Source organism: Gorilla gorilla, chromosome 4 (assembly GCF_029281585.2).
Source record: "Gorilla gorilla gorilla isolate KB3781 chromosome 4, NHGRI_mGorGor1-v2.1_pri, whole genome shotgun sequence".
Lineage (NCBI taxonomy): Eukaryota > Metazoa > Chordata > Mammalia > Primates > Hominidae > Gorilla > Gorilla gorilla.
In genome coordinates this window covers 51485876-51504982 of record NC_073228.2, presented here as the reverse complement: position 1 = coordinate 51504982, position 19107 = coordinate 51485876, and the positions used below count along the sequence as shown (strand labels likewise).

At 40.5% G+C, this 19107-nt stretch overlaps 1 protein-coding gene and 1 long non-coding RNA gene across 2 annotated transcripts in view; one reads left to right on the top strand and one right to left on the bottom strand.

Annotated features, from left to right (window-relative positions):
• The window catches only part of LOC134758528 (uncharacterized), a 64384-nt gene extending 49654 nt beyond the window's left edge, over window positions 1-14730 (top strand). Inside the window, exons 5-6 of the long non-coding RNA XR_010133807.1 lie at window positions 8371-8478; window positions 13320-14730. This is a non-coding gene — a long non-coding RNA (uncharacterized lncRNA). The remainder of the gene's footprint in view (window positions 1-8370; window positions 8479-13319) is intronic.
• Window positions 10591-17251, bottom strand: KRT40 (keratin 40). Its single transcript, XM_004041788.5, has 7 exons — window positions 16724-17251; window positions 15942-16024; window positions 15181-15337; window positions 13861-14022; window positions 13656-13781; window positions 11680-11900; window positions 10591-11172 (listed from the first exon to the last, which is right to left on the bottom strand). The coding sequence occupies exons 1-7, from the start codon at window positions 17168-17170 to the stop codon at window positions 11073-11075; spliced, it is 1296 nt and encodes a 431-aa protein (XP_004041836.2). The 5' UTR covers window positions 17171-17251; the 3' UTR covers window positions 10591-11072.
• Between the last annotated feature and the right edge of the window lie 1856 nt (window positions 17252-19107).

Here is a 19107-nt window from a genome sequence, read left to right as displayed (position 1 = left end):
TATGAGTGAGAACATGTGGTGTTTGGTTTTCTGTTCCTGTGTGAGTTTGCTGAGAATGATGGTTTCCAGCTTTATTCATGTCCCTGCAAAGGACATGAACTAATCCTTTATTATGGCTGTATAGTATTCCATGGTGTGTATGTGCCACATTTTCTTTATCCAGTCCATCATTGATGGGCATTTGGGTTGGTTCCAAGTCTTTGCTATTGTGAATAGTGCTGCAATAAACATACATGTGCATGTGTCTTTATAGTAGAATGATTTATAATCCTTTAGGTATGTATCAAGTAATAGGATTGCTGGGTCAAACCGTATTTATGGTTCTTGATCCTTGAGAAATTGCCACACTGTCTTCCGCATTGGTTGAACTAATTTACACTCCCACCAACTGTGTAAAAGTGTTCCTATTTCTCTCCATCCTCTCCAGCATCTGTTGTTTCCTGACTTTTTAATGATCGTCATTCTAACTGGTGTGAGATGGTATTTCATTGTGGTTTGATTTGCATTTCTCTAATGACCAGTGATGATGAGCTTTTTTCATGTTTGTTGGCCACATAAATGTCTTCCTTTGAGAAGTGTCTTTCTATATCCTTAGCCCATTTTTTTGATGGGGTTGTTTGTTTTTTCTTGTAAATTTGTTTAAGTTCCTTGTAGATTCTGTATATTAGCCCTTTGTCAGATGGCAAAAATTTTCTCCCATTCTGTAGGAGGCTGATGCAGAAGAATTACTTGAACCCAGGAGTTCAAGTTCAGGTGGGCAACACAGTGCGATTTCATTTTTAATAAAATAAAATAAAATACAAAATAAAAGCCATGGGGAAAAGGTAGACCGTTATATGTACTTTGGGGACAATTTTGTATTCCCTTTGGTGTGGGGGCAGGGAATGTTGAAACCATACTTCATCCTTTACAGTGGGACAAATTACAAGTAGATCAAAGATTGAGATATGAAAAATAAATAATAAATATGCCCGAAAGGATAATTATTTTATAAATTTGGAGTCAGAAGACTTTTCCAATGATGACTCAAAATTAAGAAGCCATAAAAAACTGTTAGATTTGACTCCATAAAATAACAGTGTTTGAACTTGTGCTTGGATGAAAAATACAACCTGTAAAACCAGAAGACAAGATGACAAACTGGGAAACAATATTACAATTACACTCTAGACAGTGACCAAAAGGAAAATACAAAAGGCACTTAAAATAAGAAAAAATGCTCAATGTCACTCATGAAAAGAGAAATGTAAATTTAAATTATACTGAGATATTTTAGTTTTCCACCTATCAAACTGAAAAAAATCAAAGTTTGATAACAGATACATTCACTGCCTATAGCACTCTCATTGCTTGTGGCAATGAAATGTAAATTCATGCAAGTTACTATAATGCTACTATAATTAAAACAGTGTGATATTGGCATAAGGGTTGGAAAGTAGATCAATGAGAAAGAATATAGAGTTTAGAAATAGACTCACATATATGTGGTCAATTGATTTCTGACAAAGATCCCAAAGCAAGTCAATGAGAAAAGGAAAGCTTTTTCAATACTGTTTTTCAATACTGTTCAATACTTGTTGCTGAATCAAGTGGATACTTGTATAGCCAAAATGAATACATCTTGATCTCTACCTCACGCTACGTATAAAACTTAATTCAGGTTGGATTAAACACTTAATTGTGAAGATTTCAAGTCTAAAGTTTTTAGAAGAAAACTCAGAAGATTATATTCATAACCTTCTGCCATGCGAAGACTTCTAAGCTCATGGAGGACACTGTAATAAATAGATTAGACTTCATCAAAATGAAAACCTTTTGTTGATCAAATAAATAGCTAAGAAAGTGAAAAGGCAAGCTACAGCCTGGGTTAAAATATTCTCTCTCTCTCTTCATACACCCACCCCCCCCCCCACACACATTAGAACATATACATACACAACGTCATATCTTTTGTAACAATGGGAATATATTCTGAGAAATTCACCTTTAGTGATTTTGTTGTTGTGTAAACATCACAGTGGACTTCATGAACCTGGATGGTATAGCCTATAACACACTTAGGCTATATGGTATAGTCTATTGCTCATAGGCTGTAAACCTGCACAGCATGTTACTGTACTGAATACAGTAGGCAACTGTAACACAATGGTAAGTATTTGTTATCTGGAAACACATTTAAGCATAGAAAAGGTACAATAAAAATATGACATTATAGTTTTTTGGGACAGCTTTTGTACGTGTATGTTCCATCATTGTTGACTGAAATGTCATTATGTGGTACATGACTCTATAAATAAATATGTGTATAAAAATAAATAAACACATATTTATTTATACAGTAATGTAATATCTCTCTCTCTCTCTCTCTCTCTCTCTCTCTCTCTCTCTGACAAAGGACCTCCCCCAAGGACCTAGCAATTTCATGGTTAGGTATATGTCCAAGAGAGATGAATGTATATATTTTATATACACAATAATATTTACACAAGAATGCTTATAGCAGCTATATTCTTAATAGCACTAAAATAAAAATAACTGCTCATAAACAGAATAATGGACAACAAACTGTGACATGTTTATGTAATGGAGTAGTATGCAACAACAATAAAGAATGAACTGCTGGTACTCATGACACCATGGAAAAATCTCAAAAACATATTGAGATGAAGAAGTCAGGCACAAAACAGTACAAACAGTATGACTACATTTATATTGACTTCAAGAACAGGCAAAACTCATCTTTGACATCGTTAGAGATAAGAATAGTGGTTGTCTCTGTCGGAGAGATGTACTGGCTGGAAAGCAACAAGAAAGAATTTCTAAGGTTGATGTTCTACATTTTGAAATGCTATTCTGTATCTTGATCTGGGTGTTGATTACACAAATTCATGTGCTTTCAAACTCCATGAAGCTGCCTACTTTTATTTTTATTTTTAGACACAGGGTCTCACTCTATTGCCCAGGCTGGAGTTTAGTAGCATGATTATAGCTCACTGCAGCCTTGAATTACTGGGCTCAAGTGGTCTTCCTGCCTCAGCTTCCCAAGTAGCTGGGACTACAGGCACATGCCACCATGCCTGGCTAATTTAAAAAAATTTTTTTAGAGATGGGGCCTCATTATGTTACCCAGGCTGGCATAAACTCCTAACCTCAACTGATCCTCCCACCTTGGCCTCCCAAAGTGCTGGGATTACAAGCGTGAGCCACTGTGCCCAGCCTGACCTGCGCACTTTCAATTGATGCATCTTATTGTCTGAAAATTATATCTCAATAAAGTGGAGTTAACATAAAAAGTTAAGATTTGATACAACTGTGCAGCTGCATGAATGTTCACTACTTTATCTATATACTTAAATTACAAATGGATCAAAGATTCAAATGTGAAAAGTGAAAATCATAAATGTACTAAAAGAAAATATAGGAGAATACTTTTACAAATTCAGATGAGGAGGGCCTTTGTAACAGTGACTTGAAATTAAGAACCTGTAAAAAATTCGATAAATTCGACTCCATAAAATAGCAGTGTTTGAAATAGTCCATTAGTTTGAAAATGTATGAAAAATACTGAAAGTAAATAAATCAAGAGGTTAGCAGTGAAATTCTTTGCATTTTATAGTTATTGATTGTGGGGAAAAGCAAGAGAGATCAGATTGTTGCTGTGTCTGTATAGAAAGAAGTAGACATAGGAGACTCCATTTTGTTCTGTACTAAGAAAAATTCCTCTGCCTTGAGATTCTGTTAATCTATAACCTTACCCCCAACCCCCTGCTCTCTGAAACATGTGCTGTGTCAACTCAGAGTTAAATGGATTAAGGGCGGTGCAAGATGTGCTTTGTTAAACAGATGCTTGAAGGCAGCATGCTCCTTAAGAGTCATCACCACTCCCTAATCTCAAGTACCCAGGGACACAAAAACTGCGGAAGGCCGCAGGGACCTCTGCCTAGGAAAGCCAGGTACTGTCCAAGGTTTCTCCCCATGTGATAGTCTGAAATATGGCCTCGTGGGAAGGGAAAGACCTGACCGTCCCCCAGCCCGACACCCATAAAGGGTCTGTGCTGAGGAGGATTAGTATAAGAGGAAGGCATGCCTCTTGCAGTTGAGACAAGAGGAAGGCATCTGTCTCCTGCCTGTCCCTGGGCAATGGAATGTCTCGGTATAAAACCCGATTGTATGCTCCATCTACTGAGATAGGGAAAAACCGCCTTAGGGCTGGAGGTGGGACCTGCGGGCAGCAATACTGCTTTGTAAAGCATTGAGATGTTTATGTGTATGCATATCTAAAAGCACAGCACTTAATCCTTTACATTGTCTATGATGCAAAGACCTTTGTTCACGTGTTTGTCTGCTGACCCTCTCCCCACTATTGTCTTGTGACCCTGACACAACCCCCTTTTTTTTAAGCACCCACGAATGACCAATAAATACTAAGGGAACTCAGAGGCTGGCGGGATCCTCCATATGCTGAACGCTGGTCCCCCGGGTCCCCTTATTTCTTTCTCTATACTTTGTCTCTGTGTCTTTTTCTTTCCTAAGTCTCTCGTTCCACCTTACGAGAAAGACCCACAGGTGTGTAGGGGCAACCCACCCCTACAATTGATGAATATTATTTTCTTGTTTTTATTCCACAAATTCCACAAATTGAATGTGTCCCTTTTAGAATCATTAGAAAAATTGTCCGCAAAACTGTTTCTGCTTCGTTAGTTTCTTAGACTTTTTTTCTGCCTCCATACCTTTCTAATAATTTTTATTCTTTTCCTCTTGTGTCTCACATGCAGAGTTGTTCCTTCCTTGGCTGATTCCCTTTTGATTTCTTCAGGGCCACATTTCATCCATTATGCTCCCCCTTTTCTTGCCTCTTTCATGTCTTCTTTACTACTGGATCATTTTTTCTTTCCCTATAAGCACGTCTGTTAACTGATCCTACAATGTCTGATCCGTAACCATGAGGCACCTCTTCCATGAAGGTGGCTTCTGCCTTCTTTTCATTACCAAACCTTTTGACAGAATAGTGGGTACTTATTGTCTTTATTTTTCTACCACCAGGTCATTTGTTAACTTTTGTCAATCTGGCTAGCCTGTAAATTACTTTACCACATACTCCACTTTGGAGATCTTCTTTATCTACCTTCATATAGCTCCATTGCCGGTGCAGAAATGTTCAACCTTCCTACAGACAGAGCAAGGCTCAAATTCTTGTTTGCCTGGCAACCAAGACCCTCCACAATCTTGACCCAGCTGACTTTACCTCATATTCCAGGACCCCCGACCCACTCTATACATTCTAGCCCAACTGCATCCTTTGCTATTCCCCAAGCTCTTCCTGCCCCGTCCCCCCACTGCACATTTATTGTGGGGGTTCCCTCTACCTTTCCTCATCTGTGTGTTTCAAGGCTGTTCTGGAAGAGACTCGGGCTCACGCATATCTGGTTCTCCTCTCCTTTTGGGCACATGGGAGGCTTACCCTCTCTTGCCCCTTTGCAGTTAGGCAGGGTATTATCAAGGCTTTGTTTTCTGGTTCAAGATCTTTGGGCTGTCTCTTCCCTGCCCCAGGCACTGAGAAGGCAGCTGTTCTAGAAGTGCTTCTCTCTTCTCTTTTCTTTTTTTGAGTGTCATTTTGGAGAATCTCAGCTGTAAAAACTCAAGTCCACACTGTCTGGAAGATCGAATCTGGAAGTGATAGAAAGTTCTCTTGACAGCTTTGCCCATGTCTTTCTGAGAAAGGGGTTGTGCACAACATAGGAAGAATGGGCACTGGGGCCAGCCTGAGACCAGTAGCTGAGTGATAGGAAGGCCTTATCTGCCTCTGTAGAGCCAGTGAGGAATCCATGAATTGTAAATATTAAATTTACATAGATTAAATATTTAAAATATTAAATCTAGTATTGTAAATATTAGATTTCTGAATCGTGGGCACTTTTTTTTTTTTTTTTTTTTTGAGACAGAGTCTCACTCTGTCGCCCAGGCTGGAGTGCAGTGGCGCGATCTCGGCTCACTGCAACCTCCACCTCCTGGGTTCAAGCAATTCTCCTGCCTCAGCCTCCCAAGTAGCTGGGATTACATGCGTGCACCACTATGCCTGGTTAATTTTTGTATTTTTAGTGGAGACGGGGTTTCACCATGTTGGCCAGGCTGGTCTCAAACTCCTGACCTTGTGATCTGCCTGCCTCAGCCTCCCAAAGTGCTGGGGTTAGAGGAGTGTGCCACCGCACCCGGCCACATGTATGTTTTCTTCACATGGGTGGTGCAATCAAAATATGGAACTATTCAATCACCACAGAGCTTTCCTTTGTCCTATGCCTAATTTGTTCTCCATTCTTATAATTGTGTCATTTCAAGAACGTTATATACATAGAATTATCAAATATATGGCCCTTTGAATTGCCCTTTTTCACTCGGCATGATGGCCTTGAGATCTTTAGGACATTTCTGTGATCTCTAGTTTTTGGCTATTACAAACAAAGCTGCTATGAACAATTGTGCATCTCTTCAATCCTTTTACTTTCAACCTACCTATATTGTTATATTTAGCTTTTTGCAGAATGTATCGTACAGTTGGATCATGCTTTTTTTATCCACTCTGCCAAGATCTGTCTTTTTTCTATGTCTTTAGACTCTTTCCATTTGCTGTAATTTTCTATATTTAGCCTGTATTGTATTTACTGTATTCTGTTTGTTCATTCTGTTTTTTGTTTGTTTCTCTGTATTCTTTTTCCTGCCTTTCTGTGGGTTACTTGAATATGCTTTAGAGTTCCATTTTGATTTATCTATAGTGTTTTTTAGTATACCTATTGGCATAGCTTTTTAAATAGTTGCTCTGGGTATTTCATGCTGTATGCATAGCTTACCATAGTCTACCAGTGTTAACGTTTTATCAGTTTAAGTGAAGTGTGGAAAACTCACCTTTGTTTATATTCCTTTACTCGCCTCCATTTTAATATAATTGTCTTAAATATTTTCTACACATATATTGAGAACCACATCAGACAGTGTTATACTTCTTGCCTCAACCATGGAACATAATTTAGAAAACTCAGGAAGAGAAAGAAATTTATTTAAATTAATCATATATTAATTTTTTTAATATTTTTTCCTGTCTGATCTTCCAAGTTTCCTTATTTTATAGTTTCGTTTGTGTTTAGGGAATTTTCCTTAGTCATTGTTTTAGGTTGGTTTGCTGGCCACATCTTTTAAGTTTCCTTCATCTGAGAATGTCTTGATTTCTCTTTGGTTTTCTGAACGATATTTTCAAAGGGTATATAAATCTGGGTTGACAGTTTCTTTCTCTCTCTCTTTCTTTCTTTCTTTCTTCCTTCCTTCCTTCCTTCCTTCCTTTCCTTCTTCTTTTCCTTCCTTCCTTCCTTCCCTCCCTCCCTTCCTTCATTCCTTCCTTCCTTTCCTTCTTCTTTTCCTTCCTTCCTTCCCTTCCTCCCTCCCTCCCTCCTTCCTTCGTTCCATCCCTCCCTCCCTCCTTTCTTTTCTTCTTTTCTTTTCTCTTTTCTTTTTCCTTCTTTCCTTCCTTCCTTCCTTCTCTTCTCTTCTTTCTCTTTCTTTCTTTCTTTCTTTCTCTCTCTCTCTCTCTGTTTCTCTTTCCTTTCCTTCCCTCCCTCCCTCTCTCCCTCCCTCTCTCCCTCCCTCTCTCCCTCCCTTCCTTCCTTCCTTTTTTCTTTTTTTGTCTTGCTCTGTCACCCAGGCTGGAGTGCAGTGGCAGGATCTCTGCTCACTGCAACCTCCGCCTCCCAGGTTCAAGCAATTCTCCTGCCTCAGTCTCCCGAGTAGCTGGGATTACAGGTGCCCGCCACCGCACCCAGCTAATTTTTGTATTTTTAGTAGAGATGGGGTTTCACCATGTTGGCCAGGATGGTCTCGATCTCTTGACCTTGTAATCCGTCCTCCTTGGCCTCCCAAAGTGCTGGGATTACAGGTGTGAGTCACCACGCCTGGCCGACAGTTTTTTTTTTTTCTTTTAGCATTTGAAAACTATTGTACTACTTCATATTGGCTTCCATGGTTTATGGTGACATACCTGCCATCAATTAAATTGTTTTCTTCTATTGGTAAGGTGTCATTTGTCTCTCACTGCTTTCATAATTTTTTTTGTCTTTAGCTTTCAAAAGTTTGAATATGATATTTCCTGGTGTAGATTTCTTAGGGTTTATCATTTTTGGGGTTTGCTTGGTTTCTGGAATCTGTAGGTTTTTGTCTTTTGCCATATTTGTAAATTTTCAGTGTTTATTCCTTCAAATGTTTTTGGCTTCACTTTTTCTCCTCCCTTACAGAACTCCGCTGACATGAATGTTAGATCGTTTGATATAGCCCCAAAATTCCCTGAGACTCTATCTTTTTAACACTATTTTTTTTTCTGTTTTTCAGGTCCGATGATGTCTATTATTGTATCATCAAATTCCCTGATGTTTTCCTCTCTGGCCTGCATTCTGCTGTTAAGCCCATCTCCATTGAGGTTTCTATTTTGGTTCTATGGTATGTTTCAGTTCTGAAATTTCCACTGGAGTCTTTCCATCTTCTTCTTCATTGAGTCTTCTCTATTTTTGCATTTGTTGTAAGAGTTTATTGAAGCATTGCTTACTGAAGCATTTTTATGATGACTGTTTAAAAATCATTGTCAATAAGTAAAATAGTGTAACTGGATGTTTGTAACACCAAAGATACATGCTTGAGGGGATGGACACCCCATTCTCCATGTGATTATTACACATTGCATGCCTGTGTCAAATCATCTCATGTACCCCATAAATATATACATCTATGTACCCAGAAAAATAACAAATAAAAAGTTAAAAACCCTTGTCAGTTAATTCTAACATCTTTTTCCTCCTGATGTTTGAATTTGTTGATCATCTTTTTTCATGTAAGTTGAGATTTTATGATCCTTGGTATAAAGAGCAATTGTTGATTGAAACCTGGGCATTGGGGCATTATGTTATGAGATTCAGGATACTATTTAATCTTATGTTCTAGCAGGTCTCCTCTGACACTGTTTTGGTAGGGGAAGGGGGACACTGCTTCATTCCTACCAGGTGGGAGTAGAAATACAGGTTCTCTCCACTTTGCCCCTATTGACACCCAAGGGGAGAGCCCCCCTCATCACTGCTGGGAGGGAGGATTTTAGACTCCTTACCTGGCCTCTGCTGATACCACCCTGGCCAGGAGGGGCAGGAATATCTTGTTATTGCTCCCATGCAGCTTCCACTGACACTGCATGGGGGTGGCCTTGGTACTGCTGGAGGAGGGAAAGAGTTCTGACTGTCCAGTAGGACTCTTGTGACACTAACCCCAGAGGAGAAAAGAAGAGCCTCACTGCAGCCTGTAGAGTTAAGTCCAGGCTTCCCGTGTGGTCTCCACTGACACCATGATGGTGGGACAGGGAGTGCTTCCATGTCTCATAGTAGGAATGAAAGTCCTGGATCTCTCACTTAGCCTTCCCTGATTCCACCCCAGTGGTGAAGTTTGAGTGCCTTATTACAGCCTGGGAAGGATAGAAGTCTGGACTCCCCACCTGGCCTTTCCTTGTGTGGATATGGGTGGGTGAAGTGATATTTTCTGTGGTGTTTGGCTGAGTTGAGTGGTTATTGTCTAAAGGTTTTCCGCCTTTCTAGGCTGCCTCTTTTCTGGTTCTTTAAGCAGAGCGAGCTCTTTCTGTTTGTTTGTTTGTTTGTTTGTTTTGTCTGCACCTGTTGGTGTTTCTGGTTGTTGGTTTCTCCAGCTCCCCCTCTGGGATATATGAGATAAAAAGCTAATCCAGGGAGCCCACCACAGTGTCACTCCTGGAGTCTCAACATCTTTAGGTGGTTTGGCTTCTTCTTCTACCTTTCAGAGTCCTCTTATGTTTATTTGATATGTAATTTCCAGGGTTTTTAGGAGGAGGAATATGGAAATATACATCATTCTGGAAGTTCTCTACCTTGTTTTTTAAATATATGAGAATAATTATTCTTATAACCTAAATGTCCAATAACAGATCAATGTACCTTATGGTACATTATGCAACCAGTAAAATGATGGCTACAGGCTGGGTGCAGTGGCTCACACCTGTAATCCCAGCACTTTGGGAGGCTGAAGCTGGTGGATCACAAGGTCAAGAGATTGAGACCATCCTGGCTAACACGGTGAAACCCTGTCTCTACTAAAAAAAAAAAAAAATTAGCCTGGTGTGGTGGCACACACCTGTAGTCCCAGCTACTTGGGAGGCTGAGGCAGGAGAATCGCTTGAACCCAGGAGGCGGAGGTTGCAGTGAGCCCAGATAGTGTGACTGCACTCCAGCCTGGGTGACACAGCGAGAGTCTGTCTCAAAAAAAAAAAAAAAAAAAAGGGATGGCTACAATACAATCTTATGTTTTTATTAGAATTAAAAATGCTTAGATGACATAAATGAAAGAAAGATTACACAAGTGTGTGCATATGTTAGTATGATTATAGCTGTGTGGAAAAATCTATCATAAGAAAGAAAACTGGAAGAAAGTACCCCAAAACATTGACTATGGCTGTTTGGAAGATGAAATCATAAGTGACCTTTTCCCTTTTAATGAGCCAAATTTAAAAAAAGAGAATCTAGTACTTTTATAATCAAAAAATACATTTTATCATATTTTATTCCTAATATTTTTCCTCAGAAAGATACACACAACTATTTTCTAAGATATATGACATTTCTCATGGGTTCATTAATTTATTTGTATTTGAGGAGTTAAAAAATATTTTCAGCCTGGGTTTATGTACATTGAAACTATGGTTATGGGTTTAGATGATTTCCTTGCCATAAAATGAATATTCTATCAACAGTAATCAGCCATAGAGCTATATTTACCATGCTAAAGGAATAAAACACGTTTTATTTGGAGATGAGCAAGAATGCTTTATGGGCTTCCAGTATACCACAAATAAGCCGGAAGGAGAGGAAATAGTAAAGCAGAAAGATTGAGGATACCTGGAGGGCAATTCCAGGATATGAGAGCCTCCTGGATTTGTGCTTCCGGTTTGGATGTCCCTGGTTGAAGCCCCATCTCCTTTCTAGGATGCTGCTGGCTTTGATTCCTCTACCTGCTGTCCTTAACATTCACAAACAGCAGTTTTCAACAGTGCAGATGACATAGGCTGAGCATGGCTCACAAGTGTTGCTCGAGGTGCATGTGGTCGAACATGGGCTACAGGAAAGCCTGGGGAAAAATCGAGTTTCAACCAAGCTTAACAAGGGAATCTTGATAAAATGGCAACTCAGAAAAACCGTGTCAAAATTTGCCCTACAAATTATGTTCTGAAAAAACCTCTGCACAATAGCATTGACTGAAGCCTGTTTCTTCTCTGCACCCCGACTTGCCACTTCATGTTCACTGTAGCAGTGGCAGTTGAATAGTATTTTATATTTTTTCTTGATTTTGCAAATGTTATCTTAGGCCTATTCCTGATTTTCCTTTAGTGGAAAACAGGAACAAAGGGAGATGCCAGCATGAAATGTTACACTAATAATTAATATGCCTTTAGAATATTTTTAAAATATCTCTAGTGTCATGTTCTTAACCTCAGCCACTTTTCAGCACTCTTTTAAGAAGATCCCTAAACACACTGGGGAGGTCTGAACTTGTCCAGACTTTGGGGAAACAGGATTCTTTTACATCAGCCTCTTTGTGACTCTGGGGGATTTCATGAGTAACTGTGGAACTTGCCTGCTGTCCTCGCTGTCCAGCAGGCCCTGGTACGTGTTGATCTCACCCTCCAGCCGGGCCTTCACATCCAGGAGCACCTGGTACTCCTGGTTCTGTCGCTCCAGGTCGTAGCGGATCTCGGCCAGCTGGTTCTCCACGTTATCGATCAGGCACTGAATCTGGGCCAGCTGGGAGCTGTACTGGGCCTCGGTTTCTGCCACGGTGCATTCCAGATATTCTGTCTGCGGGAGGAAACATTGTCCAAAGGACCACGAAGTGCAGTCTCTTGGGCCAGAGTGCCTACTTTCAAATTCCTGCTTACCCTTTTCTAGCTATGTGACCACTGGCAAATTATTTAGCTTCTGTGAGTCTCAGTTTTATTCTCTGTATAGTGGAGAATACAAAGTATCTGTTTCATTAGACGGTTGTGAAGATTAAGAGTTAATATGCGGGCTGGGCGCGGTGGCTCACGCCTGTAATCCCAGCACTTTGGGAGGCCGAGGCGGGCGGATCGCAAGGTCGGAAGATTGAGACCATCCTGGCTAACACGGTGAAACCCCGTCTCTACTAAAAATATAACAAATTAGCTGGGTACGGTGGTGGGCGCCTGTAGTCCCAGCTACTCAGGAGAATGGTGTGAACCCGGGAGGCAAAGCTTGCAGTGAGTCAAGATCATGCCACTGCACTCCAGCCTGGGTGACAGAGCGAGTCTCCGTCCAAAAAAAAAAAGAGTTAATGTGTGTAAAGCATTTAGAACAGTGCCAGCCATACTGCCACTGTTCTACGTGTCAACTATCACTACCACCACTATGACTACAGCAATACATGACATATTTGTGAAGTTTAAGGACTATCCACAACATATGAGAGGAAAGATTGAGTTTGGGCTCTTGGCAGGGAGGGGTAGTATAGTGCTGTTAAGAGAAGAGTCTCTGGATACCAGAGGCTGGGACGGGCATATGTGTGGTAAGGGGATGAAGAGAGGTTGGTTAATGGGTGCAAACATACAGTTAGACAGAAGGAATACGTTTTCATGTTGGACAGCAGAGAAGGGTGACTACAGTTAACAACAATACACTGTGCATTTCAAAATAGCTACATGAGAGGACTTGAAATGCTCCCAACACATAGAAATGATAAATACTTGAGGTGATGGATGCTCTAAATATCCTGACTTGATCATTACACATTCTATGCATGTAACAAAATATCACATCTACGTAAAAAAAATTTACGCATATTATATATCAATAAAAATAAATTTAAAAAGAGAGAGAGAAGAGACTCTGGGATTCAACTGGCTGAACTCAGCTTCCAAGTTTGCCTCTTAGAATTGCATCCTTTGCAAGTTACTTAATCTGAGTCTCAGTTTTCCTTATCTGTGTCATGGGATAAAGGTATCTATCCGGTAAAGTTACTGTGAGCCTTAAGTGAGCATAGTGCCTCTCACAGGATGAATGCTCAGCTATCGTTCTTCTAGGTGTTCTCCGCAGGGCCTAATGACATGCACACAGTGGTGCTTGACCAGAACTGGTTCATGTCATCTTGAACGCATGGTGTTCCTGTTGCTTGAGTCGGGGGTGGTGCAGTGAAGGATAAGGTTGAAGTGTAGATCCTGGGAAACTGTAGGATGAAATGTTGAAAATGGTTCTTTGTTTTAGATATAACAGTGAGCCTGGAAAACTGGCCTGAATCAAATGAGAATTAAAACCTGCCGGAATGCTTAAGCGACCATGGCCCAGAGGTTTCTCTCCAGCTCTGCTTCTCCCTCCCTGTCTCTGGAGGCTGCTGCAGCATCAGACTCAAGCCCAGGAGTGAAGGTAAGGCATCTTAGAGGACAAGCTGTGGACCTGTCACTTCTGCTTCTATTAATAGCTGGGTAAACGGCAGTACTCGGGAAAGGCAAGGAAATGTGATCCTCCGATATGGAAGAGGGCTTAACATCTCAGGGCCTGACTTATCAGTGACACAACGGACACTGCCTTTGTCTCACGCACCAGGCTTTGCTGTGCTTGGAGTTCAATTTCCAGAGCACTGGCTGTGCGTTTCAGTTCCAAGATCTCCGTCTGGCAGCCCTGCAGCTGCTCCGCGCTGGACAGTTGCTGCTGATTCAGCTCTTCTGTCTGAAACACAGACACCATTAGAGAATTCAAAAAAGGCAGAAGTCTGTAAGCCTGACATTTTTTCAATCTGGGTACTGACCTGAACAGCCAACCATTCTTCAGCTTCTCTGCGATTGTTGGCAAGCACCGTTTCATACTGACAGCGCATCTCATCCAGGACCCTGTTGAGGTCAAGGGTGGGGGCAGTGTCCAGCTCCACACTGAGGCGGTCGCCAAGCTGTCCACGAAGCAAGTTGACTTCCTGAAAGTGGGATGGTGTAAAGAATGTCACAGAATGGTGGGGAAAAATCCATTTGACATCCAATGGCATTCTACTTCTGTTTTTTGGAGCAGTGGGTAAAAGTGTGAGATTTTGATTCAGGTTGCCTGGGCTGAATCTCTTTTCACCACTTAGAAGGGCCTCAGTTTCTTCATCTGTAAAATGGACATAATAATTGGACATTTTTCCAGAAAGTTATTGTGAGATCTAGAAGAGTCAATCTACACATAATTAACTTATAAAAGTTAATTATGACACATAGTAAGGTGTCAATAAATGTTAGCTATGATTGTCATCAACAAATGTTCAAAGAGCAAATGTACTTTGTTACATCATTCAGCTTTTCATTTTCTAGCTTTATCAATATATCAGTCGCTGTATATTTTATGATTTTTAGAAGTTTATAAATACGGAATATTTAAAAACACTGGTCCAGATAGTGCACAGTCTTTATCCCTTTTTTGAAATGGACTTCACAGTCTGTTCCTCAGCCTGATTTTCATACCCTGTGGACTGGAGCTAGGGGTGGCATAAAGCCTCCAAAGGAAGCCATTTGTGAAGTTACCTCCTCCACAAAGGCAAGGGCAGGAGAAGAGTTTGATTCCTTCATCTGGCACTGTCTAGGGGTTATTTCACACCTTAAATCAGAGACACACTGGAATGATCAGGTTGAATAGTAATAATGCCTCGAGTAGTTTTTGTTTGTTTGTTTGTTTGTTTGTTTGTTTTTTGAGATGGAGTCTCGCCCTGTCACCCAAGCTGGAGTGCGTGGTAAGATCTCGGCTCACTGCAACCTCCGCCTCCTGAGTTCAAGTGATTCTCCTGCCTCAGCCTCCCGAGTAGCTAGGACTACAGGCGCCTGCCACCATGCCCAGCTAATTTTTGTATTTTTAGTAGAGATGAAGTTTCATCATATTGGTCAGGCTGGTCTCGAACTCCTGTCCTTGTGATCCTCCTGCCTCAGCCTCCCAAAGTGCTCGGATTACATGCGTGAGCCACCATGCCTGGCCCTGCCTTGAGTAGTTTTATTCCAGCTTAAACAACATCTGCCCAAATTCGATTTACAAACATCAACAGATCATCTGTCAATGTAAGTACATTACTCTCGGAGTCCTTCAGCGGAGTTGCCACTTTCCTTACCTCTTCATGGTTTTTCTTAAGGCAAAGGAGATCTTCCTTCAGAGACTCCACATGGGCCTCCAGATCAGATTTGCACAGGGTCAGTTCCTCCAGGATCCCATGCAGGCTGCTGATGTCAGCCTCTAACAGCTGGCGAAGGGACAGTTCACTCTCGTACCTTTCACAGCAAAAGAGAATTCCAACGCTTACTTTGCTGAACGCTGTGCAAAGTGTGGGGATACGTGGAGGATTGACACACGGACTTCAGGAAGCCATGTGCATAATTTCTCTTAATTCCTAAGTAATGATAAATTCAAGCTTTTAAAACATTCTTAACTTTAAAATATTTTATAGAGAATATTTGTGTGTGTGTGTGTGTGTGTGTGTGTGAGAGAAAGAGAGAGAGAGAGAGATTGAGAGAGAGAGAGAGCCATAAATTATTTTCAAATTAAAATTAAAGCCGGGCGTGGTGGCTCATGCCTGTAATCCCAGCACTTTGGGAGGCCAAGGCGGGCAGATCACCTGAGGTCAGGAGTTCGAGACCAGCCTGGCCCACATGGTGAAACCCTGTCTCTACTAAAAATACAAAAATTAGCTAGGTGTGGCGGTGCACGCCTGCCTGTAATCCGGGCTACTCAGGAGGCTGAGGCAGGAGAACCACTTGAACCCAGGAGGCAGAGGTTGCAGTGAGCCGAGATAGCACCATTGCGCTCTAGCCCGGGTGACAAGAGTGAAACTCCTTCTCAAAATAAATAAATTAAATTAAATTAAATTAAACTTACTTTGACTTAAATTCATCAGTGGCCAGTTTGCAGTTGTCAAGCTGTACAGCAAGTCTAGAATTCTCTGCTTTCGTGCATAAGATCTGGGAAGCAAGTCATTATGTGATAAATGATTCTTTGAGAGAAACCTAAATAAACTTCTATCCAACAGCTATGCCATTAGCTATCTTTTGAAAGTCTTTATAAGAAAGTATAAAATCACCCTCAGCCTGCTTTTTTTATTAACCTTGGCACTTCATGAAGAAAAAAAGCAGAGCCAATTTAGAAACAAAATAATGAAATAAAAACGTTTAGTTTTTTAATAACATAAGACATTTGGCAACATTCCCAGGCAGTTGAACACCATTAATGTTTTCTCCATCAGTAGTTTGTATTATGAGTATATCCTCTCCCATAATAATAGAAATTCGTGAAGGAGAGAAGAAAATGATTACTAGGTAGTTAAAAAGATGGCATTTCATGATCTGTGTTCAGATAATGTAAATGTTCAGTGTCACGTACAAAAGCGATTTTGGATACAATACAGTTTTTCTGCATTCTATAGATGATGAAGGAAAAGTCTACAGGCAAGTTACTTTATTATAGTCACTCAGTAATCGGGGTAGCTCTGGGGCTGATGCTGAGGTTTTCTGACTTTCAGTCCGTTGCTCTCCCCTATGTATCATTAACTCTTAGAATTTTCCTTTCCCTTGGTTTCCTTCTGCAAAACAGCCCCTTCTAGTAGAAAGATAAAGCAAACCACAGATCAGGAAGGTGGAGCACTAGGGCAACAGGACACAGACCTTTTGTTGGAGATCTTCAATGGTGTTGAAGTAACGCTGATAATCCGGGCACACCATTGGGATATCCTGTTCACATTGTTCTTGGATCCTGGATTCCAGCTCTGCGTTGGTCTCCTCCAGGCTGCGCACCTTCTCCAGATAGTTGGCAAGTCTGTCATTCAGGAACTGCATCGTCTCCTTCTCATTGCTGGTGAACACCCCATCCTCACACCAGGCACAGTTCCCCACCAAGCAGGGACTATTACGACTCCCAGTAAAGTAGCATGGCAGGAGGCAACCAGTCAGCCCGCGAGACCTGGATAGGAAGCCTGGAGTCTGACATCGGGATGTAGCACAGGCACCGGGGAGACAAGCTGTTTCCACGGAACAGCTTGAGGCAGGTGCACAACCGGAAGCCGTGCCACAGGACTCAGGAGAGCAGTGTGTGGAGGAGCAGTCAGAAGTCATCCTTCCAGAAGCAAAGACAGAGACTGGCTGCAAAACTTCAGTTGCCTTGACTCCAAAACTCTCCTCTCCTGAGAGTTTTATAACCCCCCAAAATGGGTGTTTACAGACTGCACCGGATGTTTTCTTTATCACTGATGGTGCCAGTTTTCGTACAAACATCTCATTAGAGTTGTTTATTTACTGAGGAAGAGTTTTACGCCTCATAAAATAGGGATAACTTTAGGTTACCAAAGCAGGACCCACACCATTTCCATGTGCAAGACAAAACACTTATTTCAGAAAATCGTCATAGGAAGCATTGTCCTTTTGACAGAATAATAAAATAAATAGAAAATTTGGCCAATGAATAATTATAGATACAACTCATTACAAATCAAGAAAACAATATGTCCACAGATTTTGATTCTGTGGATTGATTGCTTGTGTCCCCTTTTAAAATTAGTATTACAGCTCACAAAATGACAATTATCTGTTTGTGCCACCACCATAAAAATGGTCAGTGTGATTAGTAATCTTTCAATGCTTTTTGTGATCTCAGAGCATGTGCTGATAAAGACTGGAGGAGTGAGCTATATATTGGGTTTAAAGTGTGTGTGTGTGTTTGTGTGTGTGCAAACCATGTCTACCTGCGTACAAATGGAAAAGTCACTTTACATAACTGATAGGAATAACTTGTTTTTCTGCAGGCTAAAATATAAATTGGTTAGAGCTGGAATTATGATCTTTGATTTCCTGAAACTTGCCTTCTCCACATTTCTCATTTCTTATTGTTAGATAAGTTATACTATTTGACCTGTATTCCTAATAAGAGTGAAATATAAATTCTAAGTTATAACCTTTTAGTCTCTTGGGAATTCCTTAATGATTATACTTCAGAGTAGCGGCAAGGAACCCACAGGAATCTTTTCTTCTGAGATGTAGAGCCTGTTTTCTCCTATTTATTTATTTATGAAGGCCTGAATTTCATGAAAATTAAAAATACTGGAACTTGGAAAATAAAATTCTATTTAGGTTCCAAATCAGTAATTCCACTGGATGAAATCTCTGGTGCCAAATCTGACAGACAGGAACTTGAGATACGTAATTTTTTTGAATTATCTCTTGGATTTCACCTCCATTGTGAAGGATAATCTATTTCACTTTGCTTGGTTTTAGTCGTTACCTTTATTTCATTTTCAAAGGTGCATAGAGAAAATTGTCTCTAGAATTTTTAAGAACATTATAGGAAAAAAACACATTAATCTGAAAAAGTTAAAAAATTTTTGATCCAGAATAAACTTATTTTTTCTCCTAATCTTGAGTGCTACTTCCTAGGTAGCTGATAGTAGAAACCAAACCAAACCAAACCAAACCAGAAGAACATGTGTAAGTGAGTTAAAATAGTCTCTTAGGATTTATTACTCCCTGGGCAGAGTTGGGTTTGAATTATTGATTCTCTTTACACATCAACACTTATGCAAAAAGTTCTTAGAGTGTCTCATGGTATATTGACGCTGCTCTGCAACAAATATGAGTTCAAGGATTCAAAAACACTTCTGAGAAATTACAAATCTCTGAAAGAAAATCATCTTTTCACAGTAACCTAATGAGTCAAAAGAAAAATATCTGTGAAGAAAACCCATGTTTTGGTTGTCCATCACAGGTTCCAGTTAGCTAAAATGCAGTCATGTAAGTGCAGGTAAAATAAGAAATATTTCCTTCTGTCTGGAACTAATTTCTAATTGTAAATTATTTGTTACTGGTTATTGTCCTGCAGGTAGGACTATTTATTTTGGTCTTGATTAATTAGGTAGTGTTGTATAATGATCTATAGCTATAGTCTCCATCGTAGAATATAGAAATCACCCAGAATTCATTTCTGTGGAGTCCTCCTTAGGGAAAAGAAGTCAGGCTGGCAGGACCAGAGGAAAGCAAGTTAGTGGGTGCAGCGCACCAGC

Bases quoted from the DNA above. Each gene is read 5' to 3' on its own strand.
- KRT40 (XM_004041788.5), bottom strand. From the start codon at position 17,170: ATGACTTCTGACTGCTCCTCCACACACTGCTCTCCTGAGTCCTGTGGC. The intron at 15,338-15,941 runs GTAAGTTTAATT...TTGCTGTGAAAG, and splicing joins ACTGATGAATTTAAGTCAAA to GTACGAGAGTGAACTGTCCC. The intron at 11,173-11,679 runs GCAAGTTCCACA...ATTTTTCCCCAG, and splicing joins CTGGACAGCGAGGACAGCAG to GCTTTCCTGTAGCCCATGTT.